The sequence below is a fragment of the Lynx rufus genome, unplaced genomic scaffold (genome assembly GCF_022079265.1).
Source record: "Lynx rufus isolate CCGP_SWC_20201006 ecotype Redwood Valley unplaced genomic scaffold, mLynRuf1.p SCAF_16, whole genome shotgun sequence".
Taxonomy (NCBI): domain Eukaryota; kingdom Metazoa; phylum Chordata; class Mammalia; order Carnivora; family Felidae; genus Lynx; species Lynx rufus.
In genome coordinates this window covers 45,180,482-45,207,471 of record NW_025814830.1, presented here as the reverse complement: position 1 = coordinate 45,207,471, position 26,990 = coordinate 45,180,482, and the positions used below count along the sequence as shown (strand labels likewise).

General features: G+C 39.1%; 1 protein-coding gene across 3 annotated transcripts in view; it reads left to right on the top strand.

The window, feature by feature from the left end:
- The window catches only part of GLG1 (golgi glycoprotein 1), a 149,968-nt gene that overhangs the window by 90,676 nt on the left and 32,302 nt on the right, over window positions 1–26,990 (top strand). For all 3 annotated transcript variants that reach the window (XR_006961908.1, XM_047078762.1, XM_047078761.1), the window contains exons 3-8: window positions 9,380–9,466; window positions 12,839–13,054; window positions 18,962–19,165; window positions 19,795–19,866; window positions 20,779–20,962; window positions 24,147–24,361. Coding sequence is in view for 2 of the 3 variants with exons in the window: in XM_047078762.1 (XP_046934718.1) it covers window positions 9,380–9,466; window positions 12,839–13,054; window positions 18,962–19,165; window positions 19,795–19,866; window positions 20,779–20,962; window positions 24,147–24,361 (978 nt within the window). In the remaining variant the exon portion in view is untranslated. The remainder of the gene's footprint in view (window positions 1–9,379; window positions 9,467–12,838; window positions 13,055–18,961; window positions 19,166–19,794; window positions 19,867–20,778; window positions 20,963–24,146; window positions 24,362–26,990) is intronic.

Genomic DNA, 26,990 nt, shown 5'->3' with positions numbered 1-26,990 from the left:
GCTAAACACCTCTCTAGCCTATGGATAGGAATATAAATATGAAAAACTTCTTTATAAAGCAGTCAACTTAAAATGTGTATATTCTTTGGCCTAGCATTTTTACTTCTAAGAATTTATGTATAGTTATACTTAAAAGAATGGATTCAGATGTGTCTATAAGATAATATTTGTTGTGGCATTATTTATAAAGCATAAGATTGGGAATAAAATATCTGCCATAGGGGAAATCCCAGAAAGCAGCTTATCTGTGCCCTAGAACCCCAAAAGGCTTTGGGGGTTAGGAAGGATTTGACACTACTGAATAGGGGCCAAATAGTATACAGAAAACAGGAGAATTGATGTCCTTATAAAAAGAGAAGATTAGGACATAGACACAGAGGGAAGACCATGTGAAGATACAAAAAGATGATGGCCGTCTACAAGCCAAGGAGAGAAGTCTCAGAAGAAATCAGTACTGCCAACACCTTGATCTCAGACCTCCAGACTCCAGAGTTGTGAGAAAATAAATCACTGTTGTTTAAGACACCAAGTCTGTGGTATTTTGATGGCAGTACTAGCAAAGTAATACACTTTTGGGTCGGAATAGGATGCATTATAATTTTTCCCATTAAAGTTAATGGAACAAATTTTAAAAATTAAACAACTTTCCACCTAATAGGGAGTTCTGGAATGAGTTAGTGTTGTCAAGCAAGAGATAAGATTAGTTATGAACAGTTTTTAGGCCAATGCATTTGAAAATGTTTACCCAATGGACAAATTCCTAAAAAAACAAACTTAACCAAAACTAACACAGGAAGAAGTAGAAAATCTGAGTAACCTGTATTTACTTTAAAAAAATGAATCTGGAGGTAAAAATCTTCCCATAAAGAAAACTCCAGGACCAGATGGATTTATTGTTTTGTTTTTGTTTTGTGTTTTTAAATAAACATTTAAGGAAAAAATAATACCAGTCAGTAATTAGAGATTACAATCACACCTGTCAGAATGGCTGTTATCAAAAAGACTACAAATACCAAGTGCTGGTGAGGATGTGGAGCAAAGGGAATCCCCATGCACTGTTGGGGGGAATGTAAATTGGTGCAGTCACTATGGAAAATAGCATAGAGTTCCTCAAAAAATTAAAAATAGAGCTACCATACGATCCAGCAATTTCACTTTTGGGTGTTTATTCCAAGAAAATGAAAACACTGACTTGAAAAGATATGTGTACCTTCATGTTCATTACGGCATTACAGTAGCCAAGACATGGAAACAACTGAAGTGTCCATTGATGGATGAATGAATAAAGAAAATGTGATATATATACAGTGAAATATTATTCAGCTATAAAAAAGTATGAAATCTTGCCATTTGTGACAACATGGTGGGACCTTTGAAAGGCATTATGCTAAAGTGAAATAATGCTAAACATTATCGGTTTTTTTGTTGTGGTTTTTTTTTTTAACGTTATGTTAAAGTGAAACCCAGTGAGCTCTGCTGAGTGCCTGGCGAGGCCTCCTGTCCCTGCCTCTTCTTTCCTGCTAGAGGTGGGGATCAGACCAGGCAGGCTAGTTGTGGGTGTTTGGGACAGGGGCTGTCTTTTAAATTTTTATATTGTTGGGGTGCCTGGGTGGCTCAGTCAGTTAAGCATCCAGCTTTGGCTAGGGTCATGATCTCATGGTTTGTGGGTTTGAGCCCCATGTTGGGCTTTGTGCTGACAGCTCAGAGCCTGGATCTTGCTTAGGGTTCTGTGTCTCCTTCTCTCTCTGCTCCTCCCCCGCTCGTGTGCTATCTCTGTCTCAAATATTAAATTTTTAAAAAAATTTTATATTGTTGTTTTTATTATTTGTAATTTGAACCCAGGGACTTGCACAGTTGTCGTCTTCACCCAGAGGAGGAAGACCCGGGCGCTGCCTTCCCTCTTGTTGGCGGGGAGTTGGGGGACCTGGCACCTCAGCAGCCACCAAGACTGAGAGTCCATCCTGGCCTGGGCCAGAGCCGGGGAACTGGTACCCCCCCAAACCCACCTGGACTCTGTGACCTCTGGGAGCCAAGCCGGCTCCTGTGTCAGCCCTCAGGGTCTCGCTTTCCAGACCCTGCCCCACAAGGCCTACTGGCCTCTGGACTGTTCCTGCAGGAGTCCCACCCTCCCCCAAGGGCTGTCTGCAAAGGCCTGTAGCCCCAGTAGTGCCCTGACCCCTTCTCCTCCACCCTTGGGCAGGATTAGAGTAAATGTTTGTATGGATTTTTAAAAAAAAAAAGAACAAAAACAAAAACACTGGATGCTCCCTCTTCTGTGCTGAATCTAAATAAATTTAAAAATTAAATAAACTAAGCTCATAGTTACAGAGAACAGATTGGTGGTTGTTAGGGGAGTGGGACAGAGGATGAGAGAAATGAGTGAACTGTTTTTTGGTGGTTCAGTTTGTTTTTTCTTTTTAATTTAAGTGACTTTTAAAATAGAAATTATGCCATAAGATAAGATACAACATAACTATTGAATGGATAAATTTGAGATAAGCCATTTAAAAAAAAAAAAGGAAAAAGGAAGGGTACCTGCCTGGCTCAGTTGGAAGAGCATGCGACTCTTGATCTCCAAATTCATGAGTTCGAGCCCCACATTGAGTGTAGAGATTACTTAGATACATAAATCTTTAAAAAAGGAAAAAAAAGAAAAAAGGGTAAGATAGTTGAACATCCATTTCCTAAAGATGATGGTTGAATGACCTATAAATACATGAAAAGGTACTCAACCTCATTAGTAATCAGGGAAATGGAAATTAAAACCTCAGTGATTCACCATTAGATAAATTGCCAGAATTGTAAAGACTGATGGTATCAGTACCAAGTATTGATGTGACTATGGAATAAGGAAATTTTCATGCATTGATAGTGATAATGTAAATTAGTATAACTACTTTTGAAGCTGCTTAGCATTTACGTACTAAAGCTGAACATAAGCATAATACATGATACAACCATTTCACTTCCAGGTATTTATTAACTCAACAGGAATGTTTGTGTGTCATTTGAAGAATGTTTATAGCAGCTTATTTTAATAGTCCTGTGAGTGAAAGGTTAATAAAACCCTTTCCCTTTCCTCATGAGAATTTGAATTCTACTCACTATGTAACTCAGATCTCTGGTGGTCTGGTAGTAGTAAAATGCTGACTAAGCTTCAAGGCAGTATAGGTCATGATGAAAATGATCCTAAATGGTACATTCTGTTTGGACCCGAAAGAACTGTAAGTGAATTGTAATTACTCGATAGGGGTGCCATAGTTGGGGCTTCCCTGATGCGGTGACTCATACCTGAGTGTGTCCCTTGCAGAGACCCTGAAAGCTTTGCCCAGAGGGTTGTTATAAGAGATAGTGGTTCCCACGGGGCATGAGTCTTCTAAGCCAGAGCTCCTCCCTGTGCCCATTGTGAGTCTTTTCTTCTCACACCTGAGCTGTTATCTGGAGAGAACACACAGATGACTAAGCAGACTGCCACCAGGGTTTCCCTGGCACAATTGATGACAGTGTGTGTTTCCTGTCTGGTTCCTGTCCTGTCACCTGTGTTCTCTGGTGACAGTGTGTGGTTCCTGTCTTTTATCTAGCCTACTCCTTTCCACAGAACTCCACGCTCCAACTGCTCACTTCACATTTTTACTCTGCCTCATAGTCCTTTCTAGAACCAAACTCTCTACTTTTCCAGTTAGAGATTGGGGATTAATTGGTAATGACCATGGAGAAAAATAGGCCCATGAAATAAATGACTGTTAACTCTGTGACAGACTGTAAGTGGAAGGAATGAAATAATAATGTTCTATATAGCTCAGCATGTATACTTTTGTATAGCACCACTAATGTAAATACTCACCATCTGACATTATGATTTAACTATATTGGGAGAATTGGGATCAGGAAGAAGCATATAAAAGTTCATTCCTTCTCTTTTACCATATAAAGTTTTATAGAATATTACAAAATATCTAAAACTAACAAATCAAGAAATAGCAGTTAATTAGGTAGTTTAAAATTGTAGAGGTAATATCTGTAAAAAAAAAAAAATCAGCAAAAGGAATTTGAAATATTTGTCTCTGGGGAGTTGGTAGGACTTCAGAAAAGGACTTGTCTGGAAACTGCTTGTTTGTTTTGATTTTTTAACTACTTATTCAACTAAACAAGATTTAAAAGTTGTAAGATGAATGGAAGAGGAAGTGGATAAAATGAGCTATGCTTTTCAAGGAGCTTGGCTGTGAAGGAAGCTTTTTGCTTCACCCTCCACACCCAAAACTTGTCATTATCCCAAACACCTCGGATACATCTCATCTTCTCCCAGCCAGCAGTACATGGCTTTTAACTGGTCTGCTAACCCCCCCTCGTCTTGCCCTTCTCTGCACTGCGACCAGAGCTAAGCTTTTGAGTTCTCTGGTTAAAATTGTTGATTAGCTTCCCATTTCTTGTAAGGTAAAATACGCATTCTTTAATGTGAGCTCTAATACACAGTGTGATCTGACCCCTGCCTGCAACCTGCCAGCCCCAGCTTTCATCCCTCAACTGCAGCCGTTCTGAACTGTGGATGTCCCCAGAAGTTATTATTGCACTCTCTGTGCTCTCTAGCTTTGTACTCCTAGAACCCCAATCTCCCACCTGACAAAATTCCTTCTTATTCTTGGGGATCAAGCCCAGTATAACTTGGTTTTTGCTTCCCACACCTGCCCTTCCTCCACGTTCACTGAGCTGTATTCTTCCTTTGTATTCCCATAATATCTTCTGCATGCATCTGGTATCAGATTTATCACACTATATTTTTATTGCTTATTTTCTTCTCAGTCTGACTCTTTCAAATCTTTTGGCTCCTATGGTTGAGCTCCTTGAATGCCGAGACGGTGGCTTTTTTCCTTCACTCTTCTCAATTTTGTCACCTAGCTGGATTCCAGATTATAGCAGTTACTCAATATGTGTCTGGGTGAGGGAGATGGGTATGTAGATGAATTAAAAGTGAACATCTTATGTTTAAGAAAGTTGAAGCTGAAATGCATTCTGCTAACTGATAGCACTTATTGTCAGTTGCACTTATTTTTCTTAGTTGATTATAACCACTCAGGAGAGGACATTTGTCAAGTATGGTATGAATAATCCACTGTCAGTAATGAAGAGTGCAATGTGTGTTTTCTAGAGGAAAAGATACTGGTGGCTTCGTGTGCTGAATTCCCTTTCTTTTTATTTTTTAAATTTTTTTTTAACGTTTTATTTATTTTTGAGACAGAGAGAGACAAAGCATGAATGGGGGAGGGGCAGAGGGAGAGGGAGACACAGAATCGGAAGCAGGCTCCAGGCTCTGAGCCATCAGCGCAGAGCCCGACGCGGGGCTCGAACTCACGGACCGCGAGATCGTGACCTGGGCTGAAGTCGGACGTTTAACCGACTGAGCCACCCAGGCGCCCCCGAATTCCCTTTCTACTTAGAGTAATAATCATTACTAGGTCATGTTAAAAATAAAAGAGCAGGGGGTGCCTGGGTGGTTCATTTGGTTAAATGACTCTTGATTTTGGCTCAGGTCCTTATCTCACGATTCGTGGGTTCATGCCCCAAGGCGGGCTCTGTGCTGACAGGTTGGAACCTGCTTGGGATTCTCTCTATCCCACCCCCCCCATCTGTCTCTGCCCCTCCCCCCCCCAAATAAATTAACTTTTTTTTCTAAATGTTTGTTTCTTTTTGAAAGAGCACGAGTAAGGGAGGGGCAGGGGGGTGGGGTGGGGACAGAGGATCCAAAAGTGGGTTTCGTGCTGACAGTAGCAAGTCCCTTGTGGGGATTGAACTCAATCTCATTGTACCATGAGATCATGATGTAAGCCAGAGTCATGTTCAACTGATAGAGCCACCCAGGTGCCCCAATAAATAAACTTTAAAATATAAAAGAGCAGGAAATAGATTAATGGTTACCAAAGAATGGGAGCAGGAAGGATGAGGAGTGACAAAGTGAGTGTAGGGTTTCTGTTTGGGGTGATGGGCATGTCCTAGAATTAGAAAATGGTTGGGGCGCCTGGGTGGCGCAGTCGGTTAAGCGTCCGACTTCAGCCAGGTCACGATCTCGCGGTCCGTGAGTTCGAGCCCCGCGTCGGGCTCTGGGCTGATGGCTCAGAGCCCGGAGCCTGTTTCTGATTCTGTGTCTCCCTCTCTCTCTGCCCCTCCCCCGTTCATGCTCTGTCTCTCTCTGTCCCAAAAATAAATAAACGTTGAAAAAAAAAAAATTTAAAAAAAAAAAAAAAAAAAAAAAAAAAAAGAAAATGGTGATGTTGTACCACCTCTGAATACACTGAAAACCACTGAATTGTACACTGTAAAGTGGTGGCTTTTATAGTATGTGAATTCTATCTCAAAGTAAAAGAAAGAAAAATAAAGGATGAGGGGTGCCAAATTAAAAGTTAAAGACATTTCAGAAGATCTAAGTGATTATTTAAATGGCTTTGACAAAAAATCAGTTTCTAGCCCATCATAGGACATCTGAGTTTGCATAAAAGTAAGGAAGCAATCTGTGGTTTGTATTTTATAATTTTTCTGTCATTTCTTGCTGTTTACTCTAAATCCTTGAGCTATCAGACAGCTTTTCTTGCTTGTTCTTTCCTTCCTTCCTTCCTTCCTTCCTTCCTTCCTTCCTTCCTTCCTCTTTGTCTTTCTGTTTTCTTCTTTCTCTTTCTCTCTTTCTTTCTTTCTTTCTTTCCCTCTTTCTCATTCTTTCTTTCTTTCTTTCTGAAAGAAATGGCATTGAGTCAGCTACAAGTCACTCAATAAGGAGGGAAATTTTTAATCTATCTTTGGTTAGATGTACATACAGAATATTAGAATGTTCTTAATTTTAAAAGAAGAATGTTGCTTTAATTTTAAAATATAAAATTTAATGACCAAGTAGTACGGACTGAATTAATAGATAATTGTAAAATGTGTTTGTCTAAATTCTGACCTTGTCTTTTGATTCACTGGATTCATCTTTGCTTGTGAGGAACCAGGAGGCCCAAGATTTCTTCAGTTAGAGCTAAGCTTCTGTTATACCCCTTCTCAGTTTGGCCTCATATGTCCTGTTGTTTGAACTTGTCACTCATAATGGTATAAGTTTGTTCTTTTGTATGTCTATTAAACAAATATTTGTTGATACCTATGTGTTCCATCATTCCCTCTTCAGGGCACTTGGCATACACTGTGCTGAACAAGGCAGAAGTTCGTCCTCTTAGAGATTTTGTTATAGATGGTGGCCAGATTCTACTCCTTTTTTTTCTAAAAACTCACTTATTGATGAGAGTCGAGAGATTAGAGCTTTTTGCTGGCTTTTTTTTTTTTTTTTTTCGAGAAGAGGAGCAGAAATCCCACTCGTTTTTCATGTTTTATTTATTCACAAAATTTTCTTTAGTACTCCTATACAGAATTAACTGCTTATTTCTGTATTGTTCCTAACACAGGTTATATAAGACTGTTCTCCTTCTAAAAAGCAGATCTGGTCATGTCATTCCCTTTCCCTTTAGTGACTCCCTGTTATTCTCAGGTTGGAGCTCAGACATAGCTTATTAGGGGTTTATGACCTGGCCTTGGGCTGCCTCTCCAGAGTCAGTCTTCCATTGGACTCGCGTTCCTCTGGCATGCCCTGCATCACTTTCAGTGAGCTTCTGTGCATCCTGTTTCGTTTACCTAATAAAATAGTCTTCTCCTTACCCCTTTACTATGGCTAACTGCTTGTCTTTCAGGTTTTATCTTAGATAGCACTTCCTATGGTAAACTTTACTGGACCAAATGCCCCAACGCAGTCTCGGGTACTCCTTCCCTGTACTGTTGTGGTACCTTGTGTTGCTGTTAATCAAATACTTGCAGTACTTTGCCATTGACCATAGCCACCACTGGCCAGTCTTTGTCTTTCTCCTGTTTTAACTCCCAGCTCCTAAAACGGTACATACTCAGAACATTTTTTTCTATTTCCTGTAATAGCCTATGAAGACCTTGAGTTTAGACTTGCGTGGTAGATCATAAGTGCTAACCAGATGTTTGAGTGAATCAGTGAGTGATTGATTGCATTGTTTAGTCTTGGAGTATAGGAGAAAGACTTGTGAACTGCTTCTCCCTCCCCCAGTCTCTCCATTTTCAGCATCATACAAAGTCCCTGCTCTGTCTCTCCAGCTGAGCCTAGAATAAGGGCTCCTTTGGGCTACTTTTCAGAAAATGAATCATATATTGGAAAAATTTTAAGTAAAGCTGCAAAGCTAAGGTAATATTAAGCCCTCACATGTGAACAGTAATGGCTTTAGATATTTTGCAGTTTAAAACATGTTAAAACAGTTGTGTAAAGTAGACCTTATGGTGTATATGTCAAGACAAGGGAGAATTTTAAAGGAATAAAGATAGGAAAGGAATTTTAAAGGAATAAAGAAAGGAAACTAGATTCTGGGCATCTCTCCTTCATAAAACTGATCTATGAAAGCACCGTGGATTGTGAAATCTGCAACTAAAGCTACCAAATCTGAGCTTCAGGGTTATACTTTTAATAGGCTTAATAAAATTTAGCTTGTACAACTTTATTAATGTTTTCTCTGAAAACGTTACCAGAGATTTTAATTGCAGTTTTTTCTTGACTTAAAAAAAATTGTTCTTAAGTGAAAAAATAAACAAGTATGTCTGAGTGGTAATATTTTATTTTGTCTGCACATTTTTTTAAATGTTTATTTATTTTGAGTGAGAGGGTGAGCAGGGGAGGGGCAGAGAGAGAGGGAGACACAGAATCTGAAGCAAGCTCCAGGCTCTGACCTGTCAGCACAGAGCCCGACATGGGGCTTGAACTCTCAAGTCGAGCTATGAGCTCATGACCTGAGCTAAAGTCGGACCAACTGAGCCATCCAGGTGCCCTTGTCTGCACATTTTTTAAAGAGAGAGAGCATGTGTGCATGTGCCTACGTGAACCGGGGAGGCCCAGAGAAGAGAGACAGAAAACCAAGCAGGCTCTAAGCCATCAGCACAGAGCCTGATGAGGGGCTCAGACTCACCAACTGTGAGATCATGACCTGAACCAAAAGTAAGAGCAGGACACTTAAGCAACTGAGCCACCCAGGTGCCCTCATTTTTTTTCCTTTTATCTGTAAACAAAATGACATTTTTATCTTACTTTTCTTTTTCTTTTTTTTTTAAAGATTTAATTTTTTTAAGTCATCTCTACCCAACGTGGGCTCAAAGTCACAACCCCAAGACCAAGAGTTGCATGCTCTACTGACTGAGCCAGCCAGGCACCCCTCTTACTTTACTTTTCATTAACTGAATATGCTTTTGTGTGACTCTGTGTAATGGACTTTTGTCACTTACGGTAACCATTGATGGAAAATTTCATACTATTTTAACTGCAGTGTTTTGTTTGTTTTTTTTCTCTTATACCTAGTTGTTGTGGAATTACAAGCTGAATCTAACTACAGACCCCAAATTTGAATCTGTGGCCAGAGAGGTTTGTAAATCTACCATATCAGAGGTAGGTTGTGACAGAATTTTGTGGGTATTTAATGGCTTAGAAGAGAAAATTACATCTGTTGACCAGACCAGTCATTAAGGGAGGAATAACTGACTCAGTTACTTTACTTTTCTTGGAATTCACATCTACATGGTCTGAGAGAGGCCACTGCAGTGGGGAGTATAACTAGCCTCCTGTATTCACCTACAGTTACAGTAGGACGCTATTGATTCAGACACATTGGAAATCAGGCTCCGTTGGTCCCCAGATGGAGGACACAACTGCTTCTGTCATCAGTGCTGCGGTCACACTTTTTACAATCTGCTGATGTCTGAAGCATATCAAAATGGTCTCCCCAAGAGGCTTATCAACGTTTCTGAGTTACACGTTTGGATCAGTTGGACCACAGAGGCATATGCTTCAAATAATAGGAGTTAGCATTAAAAAGGTTTGTGGAAGGATTGTGTATGTTGTTATAGTTAGATGTTGAGTATAAAAATAAAAATAATGAAAATAGTATAGCACTGTATGGGTGCTAATTGGGGAAACTTTTCAACTGTCTTGGTTCAACAAATGATATTAGTGAAAATTGTGGTATTGAAATTTTTATTTTATTTTTTGGAATAAGTGATAGGAATTTCAAAAAGCCAGAGATTTCTGCATACTGAAGTATAAGAATCACAAAGAACAGTTGCTGTTTTTCCACCTCAGAGTTAATAATTGTACATTTTGCAACACCTAGATCTGCCCTCAAACTACCCTACTGATGACTCAATTCAGGACCACTTTCTTAGCTCTAAGGGTTCTTAGCAGGACCACCCTCTTCCAACCAGATAAGCCCTCAGCTTTGTTCCTCAGTTACATCATTACAGGACCCTGTTTAGAACCTCTTTGCTTCCTCACACCTTCTAATACTGGATCTGATATGTTTTATTCTTTTAAAGCAGTTACCCTTCTTCATAGTTACCTTGGGGCTTCAGAACAGAATAGCGTATCTTTGAAAACATTGGGCTTCGGCTTTAGTATTGCACACCTCATAGTCCCTTAGCTAGCTATATGGTTAGCTGTTTATAGCACTTTGATTGCCTTGTGGAAATTTTGCCCAGAGTCTCTGCATATTCATCAGAAAAATTTCACACTTGGCTGGCTTATAAAAGATATATATACGTATAATTGGTTTTCTTATAATGGGTATGTAATGATGGTTCTCTTGTAACCTTTTGGGGTGTTGTGGTTTTGTCAAAGATTTCAAGTAAAAACCGGAATTTATCCCTCCCTAGGAGGGAGATTATACTGGAATCAGGAAAATTAAAATCAGGAAGAACCTAATTGCCCACAAAATGTTTTATTCTACATCTCTCTCCTATCTTCTTTCTTGCAATCCTATTTGCAAGGAGAAAAACAGCATCACAAGAATACCTGCAAACTGCATACCAAACTTATTTACTCTCTGTAGTTGAAGCAAATACTGCTCGCTTCCTGCTTCCCTCCTGCTTCACGTCAAAAACAGAGTGACAGCAGCATTTTTCTAATGGCACCTTATGAATCTGCTCCCCAGCCACTTCAGAGTTTACTCCCATTCATAAATATGTTGATGATTTATTGCGGTTCTTGCTGTTAATCTTAGAAATTTTCCTTCTGTCTTATTAAACTTCTAGCCAATGGAATGGCTGAAGGAAAGCATAATCTTCTGAATCAAACACGATGCCCTATTGTAACTGGTGGTGAACTAAAATACAAATAGGTACTCAGTCTCTGTGCTTCAGTAAAATCTCAAGTGATTGAAGCTAAATACACATTTATTTTCTTATTGGGGCTCCAATTCAAAACGTGCTCCTGGCTTTTCTTCAGATTTATAAACTTGATTGCCCAGTATAAGGGCTGTATTGAACTCTTGCACTTTATTAAGTTTTAAAACCCAGTTGTCTGCCACTGGTTTTGTGTTCTTACACAGGCTTTTCATTAGTTGGATTACAAATGCCTTCCTTTCACTTTTGAAACTTTTGTTTTACTCAAAACAAAACAAGGCTTTTCCTGGAAATACATTCATGACCCTCTTTTTTAGGCATCTCCAAAAAAAAAAAACAAAACAAAAAAACCCAAAAAACCAAAAAAACCAAAAAACCTCAGGGTTAAGTTGAAAGAGTTGCATTCATCTTGATTGTTGAAGGTCTCTGCTGCCTCTTGAAGCCAGAGTGAGACTATTTACTTAAATTCTCAAGTTTGCTTCTTTAAAAGTAAACAGTCTTCTGTCTTGAACAGAGTGTCTGACTTGATCTGGATTTGATACAAGAATTAGGCATGAAGAGACCTAGTGGGCTATAGGATGATGTGTGTGCGGTGTATTTGTTTTGCCCTCTATACATATTTACGATAAGTGTGATAGTAGAGAATGGTCTGTATTGGTTTCAAAAAACCAGTAAAACATTCTCTTCTCATTTATAGTAAAAATAAACATTTACATTTGGGCCCCTTACTCTTCTCAAAACTACCATTTTTGTTTGTTTTTAATTTCTTCAAATGCAGTAGGATTTTTGCAAACAACTTTCCCCATTTTATAATTCAAGCTTACAACCCTATAAGTAGATTTTACTCTTTTAGGACTGAATTTCAGCATTTTTTGGCTAGTTTGCTTCATTAGCACTTGTGGTTTGGGATGCACTTTGCAGGAACAGTAACCATGTGGAATTACTCTGTGCTTGATCCTCTAGAACATGTTGTCTAAACCACCCAAATTAGATTTGCAGTGGCCTTCCCCTTCTCAGACTTTTTGCCAGACTGCACTGAGCATCATTTTAAACATGTTTGTGTTCCAGACCACAGTGGCGAAGCTGGGACTCTACTAAAGTTCAAAAACACATGTCCAAATCCACAGTTAATTCAGAACTCATTAATGTCATGTCAAGAAGTAATATTATGCCTTCCTGCCTCCCTCCTTTTGGCCATTAGGTTTCCCTGACAGTAATGGTTTGCTGTGTAGCTTGACTTGGGACATGGTACTAGACTTCACTTCTGCACCTGTTTTCCAGACCTGTTTCCCAGATTAATCTCACTGTCCATTGCCTTCTTTGTGTGGATAAAGGAACTTTTCAGTACAGCCATTCTGAAGCTGTAGATGTTAGAAGCTCTTTTTATTTATATCTCAATAAAGCTGAAATTGTAAAAATTCCTTGCAAAACACATTTAGCGGGTATTTCCTAGAGAGTACAACGATCTGAATATGCCCGCCACTATTTTCTTTAAAATAAATGTATTTCTAAGTGTTTTCCTCTTTTTCTCCCAAATACAGAGATGGGAAATCAATAAGAAAAGATCACACATTCTCTCTTTTATAAAAGTTACATGATAGGAAAATAAAATACTTGTGTAAAACAGCCACTTTCTTTGGAGCAGATTAAAGAATGTGCTGATGAACCAGTTGGAAAAGGTTACTTGGTTTCCTGCTTGGTGGATCACCGAGGCAATATCACTGAATACCAGTGTCACCAATACATCACCAAGATGACGGCCATCATTTTCAGTGATTACCGTCTAATCTGTGGCTTCATGGATGACTGCAAAAATGACATCAACATTCTGAAATGTGGCAGTATTCGGCTTGGAGAAAAGGTATCTACTATACTGGCTTCACCAAAGGGGTCCTGCAAACTTGATGAATGTAAAGTGTTGTATAACTGGCATGGGAAAAATTTAGGGCTGGTGGTGGCCTTGAAGTAGAGGTCCAGACAGCCCTCAGATCTAAGACTCGTTAACCTGTGAATGCATTTCGTTTGTTTGTGTTTCAGTATGGGGAAGCAGAGGAATTAATATCAGCCAAGAGTAGTGTCATCTTCAAAATACTAAACCACTTGCCGGGTACCTGTATTGTTCCTTGCCAGAGCATTTTGTCGTCTGTGGGCAAAGTGGTTGGATTAGAAGAGACTTGAATTTTCTAACCTTTCTCTGCAAATACCTTATTGCTGCTATAAAAAAAAAAAATTACTTAGTAAGCACACTGCTACAAAAGAAGATATTTAAATATTAGAAAAGTTTAAGGTACATAAAGGTACTTTGAGCTTCTGACAAGAAAGGTACTCTATAAATGTGATCTGTTATCTTTCTCTCAAAAGAACTAGTTTTAGTAAAGATAGGAAAGATAATAACTACCTAGCTAATTTCTTCTTTCTTAATTATATCTATCTGGTCTTCCTTTTGTTCCTATGAATCTGTTGTCCAGGAGGTCATAATGGAGGTTTGGCCAGGTTTATTCTGAATTTGTTGGCTCAGCAAAATGAAGGAAACTCCTGAGAAGTAACAGCTGCCGAGGGAGAGGTGGTCTGAGGCATATGTCTGGCATCAGCTATTAATTGCCACTGCTCATTAATCTGCTCTTTAGGAAATATGATAGAAAATAAAACCCCTTTGTCGCTTTGCCCTCTATTTGTTCATTGTCCCGTGGTTTGCGGGCTTCTGTCACTGACCAAGGGGGCCTGGTGTTAGAATGCCAGAGCTGCACACACCAGTTCATTGGAAGCTTTTAGTGCTGGTTCTTACCTGGCTGTCACCAAATACCTTTTCCTTCCCACCAGCACAGGGCTCTGGCCCTTTCACAGGGCACCTCTGAGTCAGTCTTGAAAATGCTGTGAATTTGGCATACAGCTTTTGGCAGCTAAAGAAAGGCCAGTTTTAATCAAGAAGGCAGATTTTTTTCCTTCCCAGCAGACTCTAGAAATGGCACAAAAGCACTTAAGCTACCCTAATTATTCAGGAAGCGCCTCTGCCTTTATTTAGGGTGTGAGAGATTATTTTCAGTTCCGTATCTCACTCTTTTTAAAATCTTCACATAAGTGTCCTAGACACATTTTTTTAGGAATCAGTGATGACACTTTTCCATATTTGTGATTAGTGGTCCACACCGTAGAGTAGACCATTACAATTCATCTCTCTTTGTAGTAGTTTTTCCTTTTGACACAAGGTAGTTGCTGTTTAGCTTCCCTCCCCCTGGCAATCTGAATTGTCAGAATAAAACCTGCTTTCAACTGCATATATGAGTTATTAAGTTTCAGTGACTGAGATGATCGCAGAACACAGTAGTACTAGAGCCCAAAGACAGGACAGTGAGGACTATTTGCCCAGCTTTGTTAAAATAACAGAAACACTTCATCAGGCTGCGCATTTTTGTCATGGTTATCTTTTGCCATACCTACTGCTTAGGTGAATTTCTGTTTATATCAGATCCCTATCCTAGCATCAAAGACTTTCTTCTGTATTTCGAGGACAAGAAGATAGATTCACACCTGCACTCGAAAAAGCATGCTCCCTCCTATATAACCCACTCTGGTACTGCAGCCAAGTTTAAAAAGGAGGGAGGCAGGTCTTTAGCCTTTCTTGGCTTTTCTAAATGGTAGTTTCCTTTTCTGAAGCCAGTTATTTAGATATGCAGATTATCCTGAAAATTAATGAATCACCTTCTGACCACAGAAGAAAATAGGCTCATCAGTTTCATATTTGCCAATGAAGCTTGCAAATTCCTCTGTGACTGGCTTTGAACTGACTTCTTCCAATGGTCAGAGGAAAGGGGTCATGGTTAATCTGTACCCTGCCTCTGTATGAATATAGAAAAGTCATGATTTTAAAACTATTATTTTTTTAGGGGCGCCTGGGTGGCGCAGTCGGTTAAGCGTCCGACTTCAGCCAGGTCACGATCTCGCGGTCCGTGAGTTCGAGCCCCGCGTCGGGCTCTGGGCTGATGGCTCGGAGCCTGGAGCCTGTTTCCGATTCTGTGTCTCCCTCTCTCTCTGCCCCTCCCCCGTTCATGCTCTGTCTCTCTCTGTCCCAAAAATAAATAAACGTTGAAAAAAAAAAATTAAAAAAAAAAACATGTTTAAAACTATTATTTTTTTTAAAATGTTAGTATATATAAATTTGAGAACAAAGATTACGAATTTTTTTATAATGTTTATTTTTTGTGAGAGTGAGAGAGCATCAGCAGGGATGGAGAAGAGAGAGAGGGAGACAGAGTCTGAAGCAGGCTCCATGCTGTCAGCACAGAGCCCGATGTGGGGCTTGAACTCACAAACCACAAAGACCATGACCCGAGCCGAAATCAAGAGTCGGATGCCTAACTGAGTCACCCAGACGCCCCAACAAAGACTATATATTAATAACATTTTTTTCTGAACAAACACAGTTAAAATGAAAGGGCAGATCATCTGAAGAAAAAGCACAGTGTATCATCCATTATAGGAAATTAAGGAAATGTGCCACATTATTACTACTTTTAGACTTTTCATTCAGTAGTTAAATAATTTTATCATTCCCTGCTTTTAACCAACTACTTTGAATATGTTTGGACGGTCTTTTTCTCTCTTTGTCTAGTAAGGAAGATCAAAGAAGACACCAAAAATATTGAAATAGAGAATGGTTTATAGCAGAAATGAAAACTGAGTTCTTCCCTACCTTTTTGAGATTAATGTTATTTTTCTGTTCTTTAAAAAAAAAAAAAAGGACAAGGTTTATGGGGAAGAAAAGATACTACCTATCAAATTGCTAAAAACTGATCAGGACACTTAGCAGTAGTTTTAAGACCTTTGTCTCACCACAGAACTTTTAAAGTTTCATTTTAAGTCCATTAGCAAGATCATTTGTTACTCAGTGTTAAGCCTATATATTAGTAACGTAACCTTTTTTAACCTAAGTAATTTTATTTTCCTGTCAATGATGTGCCACTGTGCAGTTTTCCTCCCTTGCTTTCATTCTTATTCTGGAATTAGCCATACAGTCTTCTTTTCAAATATTTACATACATTTCAGTTATAAAAGTAAAACGGGCTAGACTGAAAAGCTCAGAGACTCTGGGGGAACCAATAAGAATACTTGAAATATCTTTATTTGAAAAAATTGTCTATCTAAAGTTAAGATGAATGAAAACCTCTAATGGAGATGATGTTATAGCCCAGTACCAATATGTGGTGCTACAATTGCTATAATTATAATTAAATCTTAGATTCCTTAGGGGGTCTTAAACCCTGATGCTGCTGCCTTTATTTAAATCCAAGAAGAAGCAAATGGAACCATTAGGAAATATAACAGCCCTAAATAGATAATCTTACTGATGGCACATTTAAAACCATTACAAACCCTGAGTATACAGGGAAGCACTTAAGACTCATTACACGGAAGTCATTTCTTTACCCTGTGACCCAAGACTAAAGAGTAAATATAAATCAAGAGTTGACTCTCAGGGGGCGCCTGGGTGGCTGAGTCGGTTAAGCGTCCAACTCTTGATTTCAGCTCAGGTCATGATCTCACGGTTTCATGAGTTCAAGCCCCGTGTTGGGCTCTGTGTGCTGACCATCCAGAGCCTGCTTGAGATTCTCTTGTGTCCCTCTCTCTCTGCCCCTTCCCCGCGCACGCACACACGCACGCACGCACACACACTCTCTCAAAAAAAAAAGAGAGAGAAAAGTTGACTATCAGATTATTATTTTCATGTTTATATGATTAAGACCTAGTTGCTAGCAGCCACCTAATTAAGTTAATGGGCTACTCAACTTTGGTAAAGGATCTTGTTTTGTTTTATAAAATAAAATCATGTTTATAATAATCTTTTATATACTGTGAATAGTAAGTGACTGAGGTTTCTGGCCAAGCCTTTGTTATCATAGGTTTGTTTCTCCTTTGGAAAGTGGAACATGTAGGCCTTGCTTAAATGGGCCCTAGTCAGACAAACCTGAGTATCACTCATGATTTAGGAAGAAAAAATGAGCCTTATTCCAGATTTCTGGGGTTTGTGTCAACTTTTCTCTCTGTCCTTATCTTTTTGTCACTTGTCTCTTGGAGTTTTGTTTACCTATTCAGAAGTGCTCTTTAAAAAACCTTCTTGGTCCTCTTGGGTTTTTAAGCATGGGATAAAATCATACAGCTAGTGAGCAAGGTTCAGGTACAGATAGAGAATAGGAGGCATGAGAATCTGCTAGTAGAGTGTGCTTCCAAATCTTTTTTGGGTCAGTACACCTTTTGAAAATTTAATGAAAACTGTGAACCCTCCTCAGGAAAAATCTACAACATCCACATACAGGTTATAGGAATATCCTAGAACCCCAAGGTCTGGAAAAATAAATGATGGACTGTTAGCTAGGCACCTTCCCTTCTGCAACTCAAGACAAGTTGATAAACTCTAGGCCTGTATTTACTCCTCTGCACAAGAGGTACCACAGCTCTTATCCCCTCTCCACAGGTATAATGGGAGACAACTTGGACATTTTTCTGGAAATAATTTAGAAATTAATGTGCTATATAGAACAAATCGCATTACAACAAAGTAGAAAAAAAAAACCACAATTTTTTTTGTTGAATTGAAATTTCGCTTAAAGTAGATGCTTCCCTGCTTGTTTTAGGAATCGTTTTATTATGTACAGATGATTTCATAGATATGGTATTTTACTCTAACAAGATTGTGTATATAAATAAAAGATAGCATATACTTCCTACTGCTTGGTTTGCTGTATTTATGGTCATACCTGTCACGTTTTTGAGCCATATCTTCAGAGTATAGCAGATTAGGACTCCTGAATAAAAAATATTTAGGGGAAATTTCTCATATTTTTAGTGAATGGATGCTTGTGGTTGCCATGGGGATGATGCAATGCACAATTAAAGATAATTGGATGGCTTTAGGAGAGCTCTCAAAAGCAGTTTGTATAAAGGGTGGTAATCTCATTAAATCTCATTAGGATAAATCCAAAACATCAAAGTGAGTATTACACAATAAATTGTACATATTGGGGTCTTTGTGGACAGTATAGAGTAGAAAAATGAGAAGGAGGGTCTCTGTAACATCTTTTCTCAGTGGATTTTGTGGTTTGCTTTTTTTTTTTTTTTTCCCAACTTGACTATTGGGGAAATACCTCACCTTTGAGGTAGACGAACAGAGATTTCTGCAGTGTTATTTCAACATTGACATGAACCACAATCAGAACGTGGAGCTAATGTAAATTCTTAAAATTTTTCTGAGATTTTAAACTTAAAGAATTCAGGTTTCTGTTTCTTTCTTTTTTTTAATGTTTATTTTTGAGAGAGAGAGAGCGAGAGCTCATGTGCGAGCTGGGGAGGGACAAAGAAGGAGGAAGACACAGAACCCGAAGCAGGTTCCAAGGCTCTGAGCTGTCAACACTCATGAGCCCTGAGATCATGACCTGGGCTGAAGTCAGACACTTAACCAAGTGAGCCACCCGGGCACTCCCTCAGGTTTCTATTTCTAGTGCTAACTTAACTATACTTAAATCTCCCAGGATCTCTCTTTCCATTTGTAGCGTGCAAGTATTCCATTGTAACAGAAGACTGTTGAGGACATTTTCTGTAACTTCCACAGTGTGGTTGGTTCCCAGGGTGGTTGGTTCCCACCTGATTTCTCAACAGAACGTGAATAAGCCAACTATATATTGAATTGAGAATTTTTTTTTTTTAAAGCAAATGATGTTTATTTGAAACTCATTGTGGTGAGAGTTTTACAATATTAGTATCCTTGCTGTTTTAGGATGCACATTCACAAGGTGAGGTGGTATCATGCTTGGAAAAGGGCCTGGTGAAGGAAGCCGAAGAGAGAGATCCCAAGATTCAAGTCTCTGAACTCTGCAAGAAAGCCATTCTGCGGGTGGCTGAGCTGTCCTCAGATGACTTTCATCTAGACCGGCATTTATATTTTGCTTGCCGAGATGATCGGGAGCGTTTTTGTGAAAATGTGAGTCAGCTCAGAAACTGTTCTTCTCTTTAAAATATTTTTTAATACTTTAGTCCAAAACAAAATAAACCACACACTCTCCCGTGCACATAAGGCACTGAAAGGGAAGGTAGAGTTGGTCCCAGGATAACAGAGACTGATGGAATCCTGTTCATACCTATTTCGTGGCTAAAACTACCATATTACATGTTATTTGTTTTGGGCTAAGATAAACAAAACAGCAGGTGGCTACCTTTTAAAATGAAATCCTTGATTGCTCTCTGCAGACCTTATAGAAAAACTTGCTAACATATGAAATGGAAGAGCCTCCATTCTTACAACAAAGAACTGAGAGTAACTTGTGTACATTTCCACCCTCTGCTGTTTTGAATAAGCAGTTTTAGCCATCAGAGCCACTGATTATGAGTTTTATTGGCTCCAACATAATGTAAGAAGAGACTGACAAGACACTTCTCTTGGTTCCCTGAAAGGCCACTAAATGTTATAAATGGCTGAGCCATTTGTTCAGAAGTGCTCACCATTATAATAATTTAACAGGAGGTTCTGTATAAGGTTGTGGATAGGGCCCAGCATAACTACTCAGCTGATTGTTATCATCCTCATCATCATGTGTATGTTCCATCTTACAGACGCAAGCTGGTGAAGGCAGAGTGTATAAGTGCCTCTTTAACCATAAGTTTGAAGAATCCATGAGTGAGAAGGTCAGTATTATTTTGAAATACACCAGTATTTTATTCATTTCTTAAAAGTTTTCTCAAGTCCTCTCAAATAATATTCTTATAAACTCATTACCAGGATATAAATGATAAAGCTTACCCTTTTCAGAGGAGAGACACTTGGCTTTCAGTAGAGAACCAAAGCATATTTTGCTTAAGCCCAGAAAATGAAGCCTTGTGATATCTAGATACCGGGAAGCCAGTTGAGAATCAATTTTGGAAGTAAAGTTGGAGAATTTTGTATCACGGTCACATTGAAGCCAGCCTCACATACTCAGGAAGTTTAGGCTAACCAAACCAATGTGCTTTGCAGGTAATTAGCTATTTAATTTTTCGGCAGCTGTCTCATTAAGCATTCTCATTACCATTAGTCTGCTGTTCCTGGATAAATGCAAGAATCTTTTATGACTTTTAAAAGAATAATTATTCTTGATTTTGCTCTCCTGCCATTTACTGTCATATGCAGCTGAAGAAATGTTTCATTTCAGTTGCTTATATAATTTACTATTGAATAATTATATTTTAAAAGCATAGAATGTAACTTACAGAGTGCTCTGTCAGTTGCCACTTTGATTCTTATGAAATTTACTTTAGGGATATTGTTGAAGAGGAAAAGCATACTTTGTCAAGCTAATGTATTAGAATCTACCAGGTATGTTTTTAGGTACTGTTGCAGCAACAATCAGAAATTCACTGTAGATTTCCAAGGGTTTCTCCATCCATTTATCCCTGCCTCTTACCCCAGCACACTTGTGTTCACTTTTAGCCAAACTTAAAGGTAGGCATTTTGGTAACAACTGCAGTTGTTGACATACCCTTGACCACGAGCCTCTGCTTGTATGTGTGAGCAGCCGAACCACCTGAGTGGTCTTACTCTTTGCTACACTCTTTATTCAGTGTCGAGAAGCACTAACAACCCGCCAGAAGCTGATTGCCCAGGATTATAAAGTCAGTTATTCATTGGCCAAATCCTGTAAGAGTGACTTGAAGAAATACCGGTGTAATGTGGAGAACCTTCCACGGTCTCGGGAAGCAAGGCTCTCCTACCTTCTGATGTGTCTGGAGTCAGCTGTGCATAGAGGTAAGAATTAATTTCTTTTTCTCCTTTTCATTCCTTTTGGATTCACATTCTAGCGTCTCTTGTACACGTAAATGTTAATTTCCTCCTGTATTTGCCCTTCTGAGTTTACATGTGCCTTGTGACTCAGGAGCTTTGTTTGCAAGCATAACTCCTGGAGCTGAAGGCTTAGTATCCCTAAGCCTTATTAAAGGCCTCTTTCTCTTAGCTCAATAATTGCCAATTTTGTTTTTCTTTACATGCCAGCTTTTTTTTTTTTAATTTTTTTTTTTTTTTAACGTTTATTTATTTTTGAGACAGAGAGAGGCAGAGCATGAACGGGGGAGGGTCAGAGAGAGAGGGAGACACAGAATCTGAAACAGGCTCCAGGCTCTGAGCCATCAGCCCAGAGCCTGATGTGGGGCTCGAACTCACGGACCGCGAGATCGTGACCTGAGCCGAAGTCGGACGCTTAACCGACTGAGCCACCCAGGCGCCCCTCAAATAGTTTAATTTTTAAAATGCATATTCAACATTTTTAGGAGAGTCATAGCATAGTAATTTAGCATATGAGCTTTGGGTCAGAGAGGCATGGCTTTAAATTAATGGCTCTATCACCAAATTTAAATTAATGGCTAAGTGACCACTGTTAATATTTCTTAATCTCTCCCAAACTCATTTTTCTTTTTCTCTTTTAAGATTTTTTTTTTTTTTTTTTTTTTGAGGGAGCGCAAGTTGGGGAGGGGCAGAGCGAGAGGGACAGAGGATCAGCAGCAAGCCCGATGTGGGGCTCTAACTCACTGCAAGATCATGACCTGAGTCGAAGTCAGACGCTTAACTGACTGAGCCACCCGGGTTCCCCACAAACTCATTTTTCTTATCCAAAAAACATAAATAATATTTATGGTGGGTTCTTATGAAGATTGAATGAGGTTATTTGGAATAGCACTTAACATTCAATAAGTGATAGGTACTGTTATTGTTACAACATCAATGATACTAAGAAACTGAACAGTAGGGGTGCCTGGGTGGCTCAATCAGTTGAACTTCCAACTCTTGACTTCAGCTCAGGTTATGATCCCAAGGTCGTAGAACTGAGCCCCACATCAGGCTCTGCACTGAGCATGGAGCCTGCTTAAGATTCTGTCTCTCTCTCTGCCCCTCTCCCCCACTCACACTCTCTCTCTCTAAAAAAATAAATAAATAAAATAATAATAATAAAGAAACTAAGCAGTAAAAGAAGAAGGGATTGACCCCTTAGAACCACACTCATGGTCTGTTGAGTCCAAAAGTCAACCCCTGAAAAGGAACCAAGAAGGTCGTATAGAAGATGAGGGTTGTCTTTCTGAATATTGGCTGTAAGCTGTAAAAATTAAATTCCTAGCTCTTATTAAATAAATGATGCTGGGACAGTTGGTTAGTGATTGAAAAGATGAGGGGAAAAATCAATCATTCAATAAAACTCGGAACTTTTTGGTGATTTTTTTTTTTTTTTTTTTTTTTTTTCATATCTGGATAGTGAAAAACTCCTAAGCTTCAAAGCCATGGAATAGCAACCTGGGACAATGCATGGTCTTGGGTTGAATACCAAATAAAGGACATTTTGGAGACAAACGGAGATTGTTGATTATGGTGTGGATATTAGATGAGATTGTCCTAAAATGGAAAGGTAGAGATTATTGACTAGTACAAGAATATTGTGAAACAGTATGCATAATATAATCTAATTTTGGTATTTATAAAAGTTAATATTCTTAAACTGCAGATTAATAAGAAACACAGGAAGACTCAGTAAATACACTGCCAAAGGCTATGTGAAATAATTCAGAAAAATTACACCAATTGCATAATATTAAAAAGACTGACCATATTACGTGTTAGTGAGAATGTGGAAGAACTGGACTATCTAATGCTTCTGATGGAATTTAACATAGTACAACAGTTTTGGAAAATAGTTTGCCAAATTCTTAGAAGTTAAGCACACATCTACCATATGACCCAGCCATGTGCCCAAGAGATATGAAGGCATACATCCATATAAACTCTTACAATTGAGTGCTCATAACAGCTTTATTTGTAATAGCCCAAAACTGGCAGTGACCCAAATGTCCAACAACATTTGAAGGAATAAGGAAATTGTAGTCTGTCCATGTCATGAAATAATATTACTTAAAAATAAAAAGGAATGTGCTGTTGATACATGGATGAATCTAAAAATAGTTTTGCTGAGTGAAAGAAGTTAGACAAAAAAAGAGTCTGTACTGTCTGACTCTGTTTATATCAACTAAAAAGTAGAAACTAGTAAACTAGTCTGTAGTCACAGAAAGCAGATCAGTAGTTGATAGGGGAGGGGCTTAGGTGGAGAGGGAGGGAGAGATTCTCAAAGACCATAAGAAAAGCTTTTGGAGTTGGTGGATATGTTCAATATCTTCGTTGTGGTGATGGCTTCAACAACGTATACATAGGTCAAACTTCTCCAATTGTACGCTCTAAAAATACAGTTTATCTTATCTTAATTACACCTCAGTAAAGCTGTTTTTTAAAAAACTTTCTTAAGATTTCCCAGTTGGCATTTTTTAGCTCAACGAAGGGGGCTGAAGAGGCTGTAGTGAATATTTGAAGTGTAGTCTTTTCCACAGGCTTTAACTGTGCATACCAGTAGGGGTTGTTCTTAGCTTTCATTGTTACTCTAAAAGTTACCTTATTAATAAGACTTCCATGGAGAGCCTGGGTGGTTCAGTCAGTTAAGTGTCCAACTTTGGCTCAGGTCATGATCTCACAGTTTGTGGGTTCGAGCCCCACGTCAGGTTCTGTGCTGACAGCTCAGAGCCCAGAGTCTGCTTTGGATTCTGTGTCTCCTTCTCTCTCTGCCCCACCCCCACTTGCACTCTGTCTCTATCTCCTTCAAAAATAAGTATTAAAAAAATTTTTTTAATAAAAAAAAAAATAAGACTGCCATCGGCACAGCATTTGCATTATTAGTTTAGTAGTATAAAATCTGTATAATGCAGAATACTGTCAAGATAAACCCTAGTCTCTGAAGTCTCAAACTCATTTTATGCTGATGCTTGCTATATCCTAAGCTTTTCAGTCTAGCTAATAGCATAACTGGTATTATATTCTAGAGGAAAACATGTACTTTTATGTGTGGTGATATCTGATTGTAATGCGCACCATCCATAATGTCGTGACTTAAATCCTAACTTAGGACGACAAGTGAGCAGTGAGTGCCAGGGGGAGATGTTAGATTACCGGCGCATGTTGATGGAAGACTTTTCTTTGAGCCCCGAGATCATCCTGAGCTGTCGGGGCGAGATCGAACACCACTGTTCTGGATTACATCGAAAAGGGCGAACTCTGCATTGTCTAATGAAAGTAGTTCGTGGGGAAAAAGGGAACCTTGGAATGAACTGCCAGCAAGCGGTAAGGAAAAATTTTCTACTGCCATTTGGAATGTTCTATTTTATCCGCTGAGTCTCCTCCTGATGCTGTCCCAGCTTCCTTTATCTAGATCGTTTGTGGCATCACAGTTAACACTGGGCACTAGGAACCAGACACAGAATATTGTTCAGGCATACCTTAATAAGAACGTGGAATTTGCTGCAGAGCAAAAGTTTGAATTCATAAACAATAAATGGAGCTATATACTTAAAGAAATAGGTAAAATGCATTGTTTGCTGGAGTTTTTAAAAATTTTTTTTTTTTTTTTAACGTTTATTTATTTTTGAGACAGAGAGAGACAGAGCATGAACGGGGGGAGGGGCAGAGAGAGAGGGAGACACAGAATCAGAAACAGGCTCCAGGCTCTGAGCCATCAGCCCAGAGCCTGACGCGGGGCTCGAACTCACGGACCGCGAGATCGCGACCTGGCTGAAGTCGGACACTTAACCAACTGCGCCACCCAGGCGCCCCGTTTGCTGGAGTTTTTATTTTTTTTAATTTTTTTTTTTTTTTCAACGTTTATTTATTTTTGGGACAGAGAGAGACAGAGCATGAACGGGGGAGGGGCAGAGAGAGAGGGAGACACAGAATCGGAAACAGGCTCCAGGCTCTGAGCCATCAGCCCAGAGCCCGACGCGGGGCTCGAACTCACGGACCGCGAGATCGTGACCTGGCTGAAGTCGGACGCTTAACCGACTGCGCCACCCAGGCGCCCCTTGCTGGAGTTTTTAAAGGAAAGTAACTTGCTAGATGAAATTTCTAAACTCAGAACCAAGGCAAACCAGGTTCTGGTAAATTAGAAAACATCCTGCACCAAAAGACGATTTGCCTTTCTCTATAGGCTTGATTAGATTGAGGCCGAAAAAGAGCTGAAAGGAATTGAAAGTTTCTAAGAGTTTGTTGTTTTTTGTTTTTGTTTTTTTTTTTATTAATATGCAGCATACTGTGAGTTCTTGGCCACAAGGATCAAGAGAGCATGTTATTTTCAAAATGACACCATCTTTCTTGTTATACCAGGGGCAACTGTGCATGGAAGGGTCTTTCTTTCTCTGGCCCCAAACTGTACATGAATTCTATAAAGATATTTGGAAAAGATGAGTGTACTTCTTGGGAAGATAAAGTTACTCCTTTTTTTTTTCCCTTTTTTTAAAGATAAAGTTATTCTTGATCTAGGGTTCATGAACAGTTGAATAACTACAGGTGAGGGGCATAATATAAAGTTAACAAAATACTATAGATGCAGTGCATCTGTTTCATTACCATTGTCCACATTTATTACTTTTTACTGAATAAGAGTCTTTGAACCATTCTCGGTACCACATGGAACAGTGGTACCCTGTACAGTGTACCCCATACATCCCTTAGGACGCACAAAAGATACCATTTAGCTTTGTATCCTAAATTAGGGAGTTGAGTTTCTCAGTGAAACTTTAGAAAACCACAATTCAGTTGTTTTTTGTTGTTGGCATTTTTATTAAAAAATGAGTATTATAGAAAACCAGAATTTGACAATCTGAAACACAAAATGTCCATAGAATTTTGATGTGGAGTAAAATTTCATCTTCGCTTCTCTTACTCACCCTGACCCAGAGTCGAAAGTAAATTATACATCCAGTGGTGGAAAAAATAGACAAATATATATATCCCGAACCCAGCTAGAAGGAAAGCTTCAGGAATCTACTGTGGTTTTAGTTGGAACATTGTGGTTCTTCAGGAACAATCCTTGCTGGTGATTGTCCTGGGAAACCTCTGTGGCAATATGTGTGCTTGGGCCTCAGACCAAGAGTGAATCAAGACATCCTATACTTGAAGCTCATCCTTAATGCAGCATGTAAAGGGGAGGGAGTTGGTCAGGAATAAACTTCTTTACTGAGGCTACACTTATACCAAAGTGTACAAAAAAAACACAAAATAAGTTGGTTTAACTTAATTTCACACCATCGACCTCCAGGGCTTTTTGAAATTTAGCTTGTTAAAAAGAACTAGTGGCTCATCTTGGAAGGTAAATACGGACCTCCCGTCTCACCCTTTTTGTCTAGAAGAAAATTTCTCACAAGCATTTCCCCAGTTTTTTCCTAAGCAGTCAGGGGCTGGAATAGATATATAATCACGTAGCGATTTATGTTCATAGTGTTTGTTTCCCACACTGCTGTCCCTGGGCTCCAGAGTGGCAGTGATCCCTTGGGCTGTTAGCCCTCTAGAGACTGTAAGGCAGTCATTTTCTCCTTTTAGGGGCTGCAGTCTGGTGTGTTCATTTTGAATTCTCAAAGTTTGCCTGTCACTTATGGATATTTAACCTGTACAGTTCTTGCAGAGACTTCCAGATCCCCATGATACTTAAAACTTCCCTCAGAAAAAGATGTAAATATTTTGGTCTTTGTCAGCAAATGTTACTACTAAAATTGATGATAATCTTCCTATCAGCTAAGCAGAGCATTTTGTAGCTTCTCCAAATTGCCACCGACAATTGGTATAAATAACTTCCTTCCCAGAATATTGAAAATCTTTTGTTTTCTTTTCTTTTCTTTTTTAATACTTTTTAAAACATTTTTTTTTTTTTAAGAGAGACAGAGTACAAACAGGGGAGGGGCAGAGAGAAAGGGGGACAGAG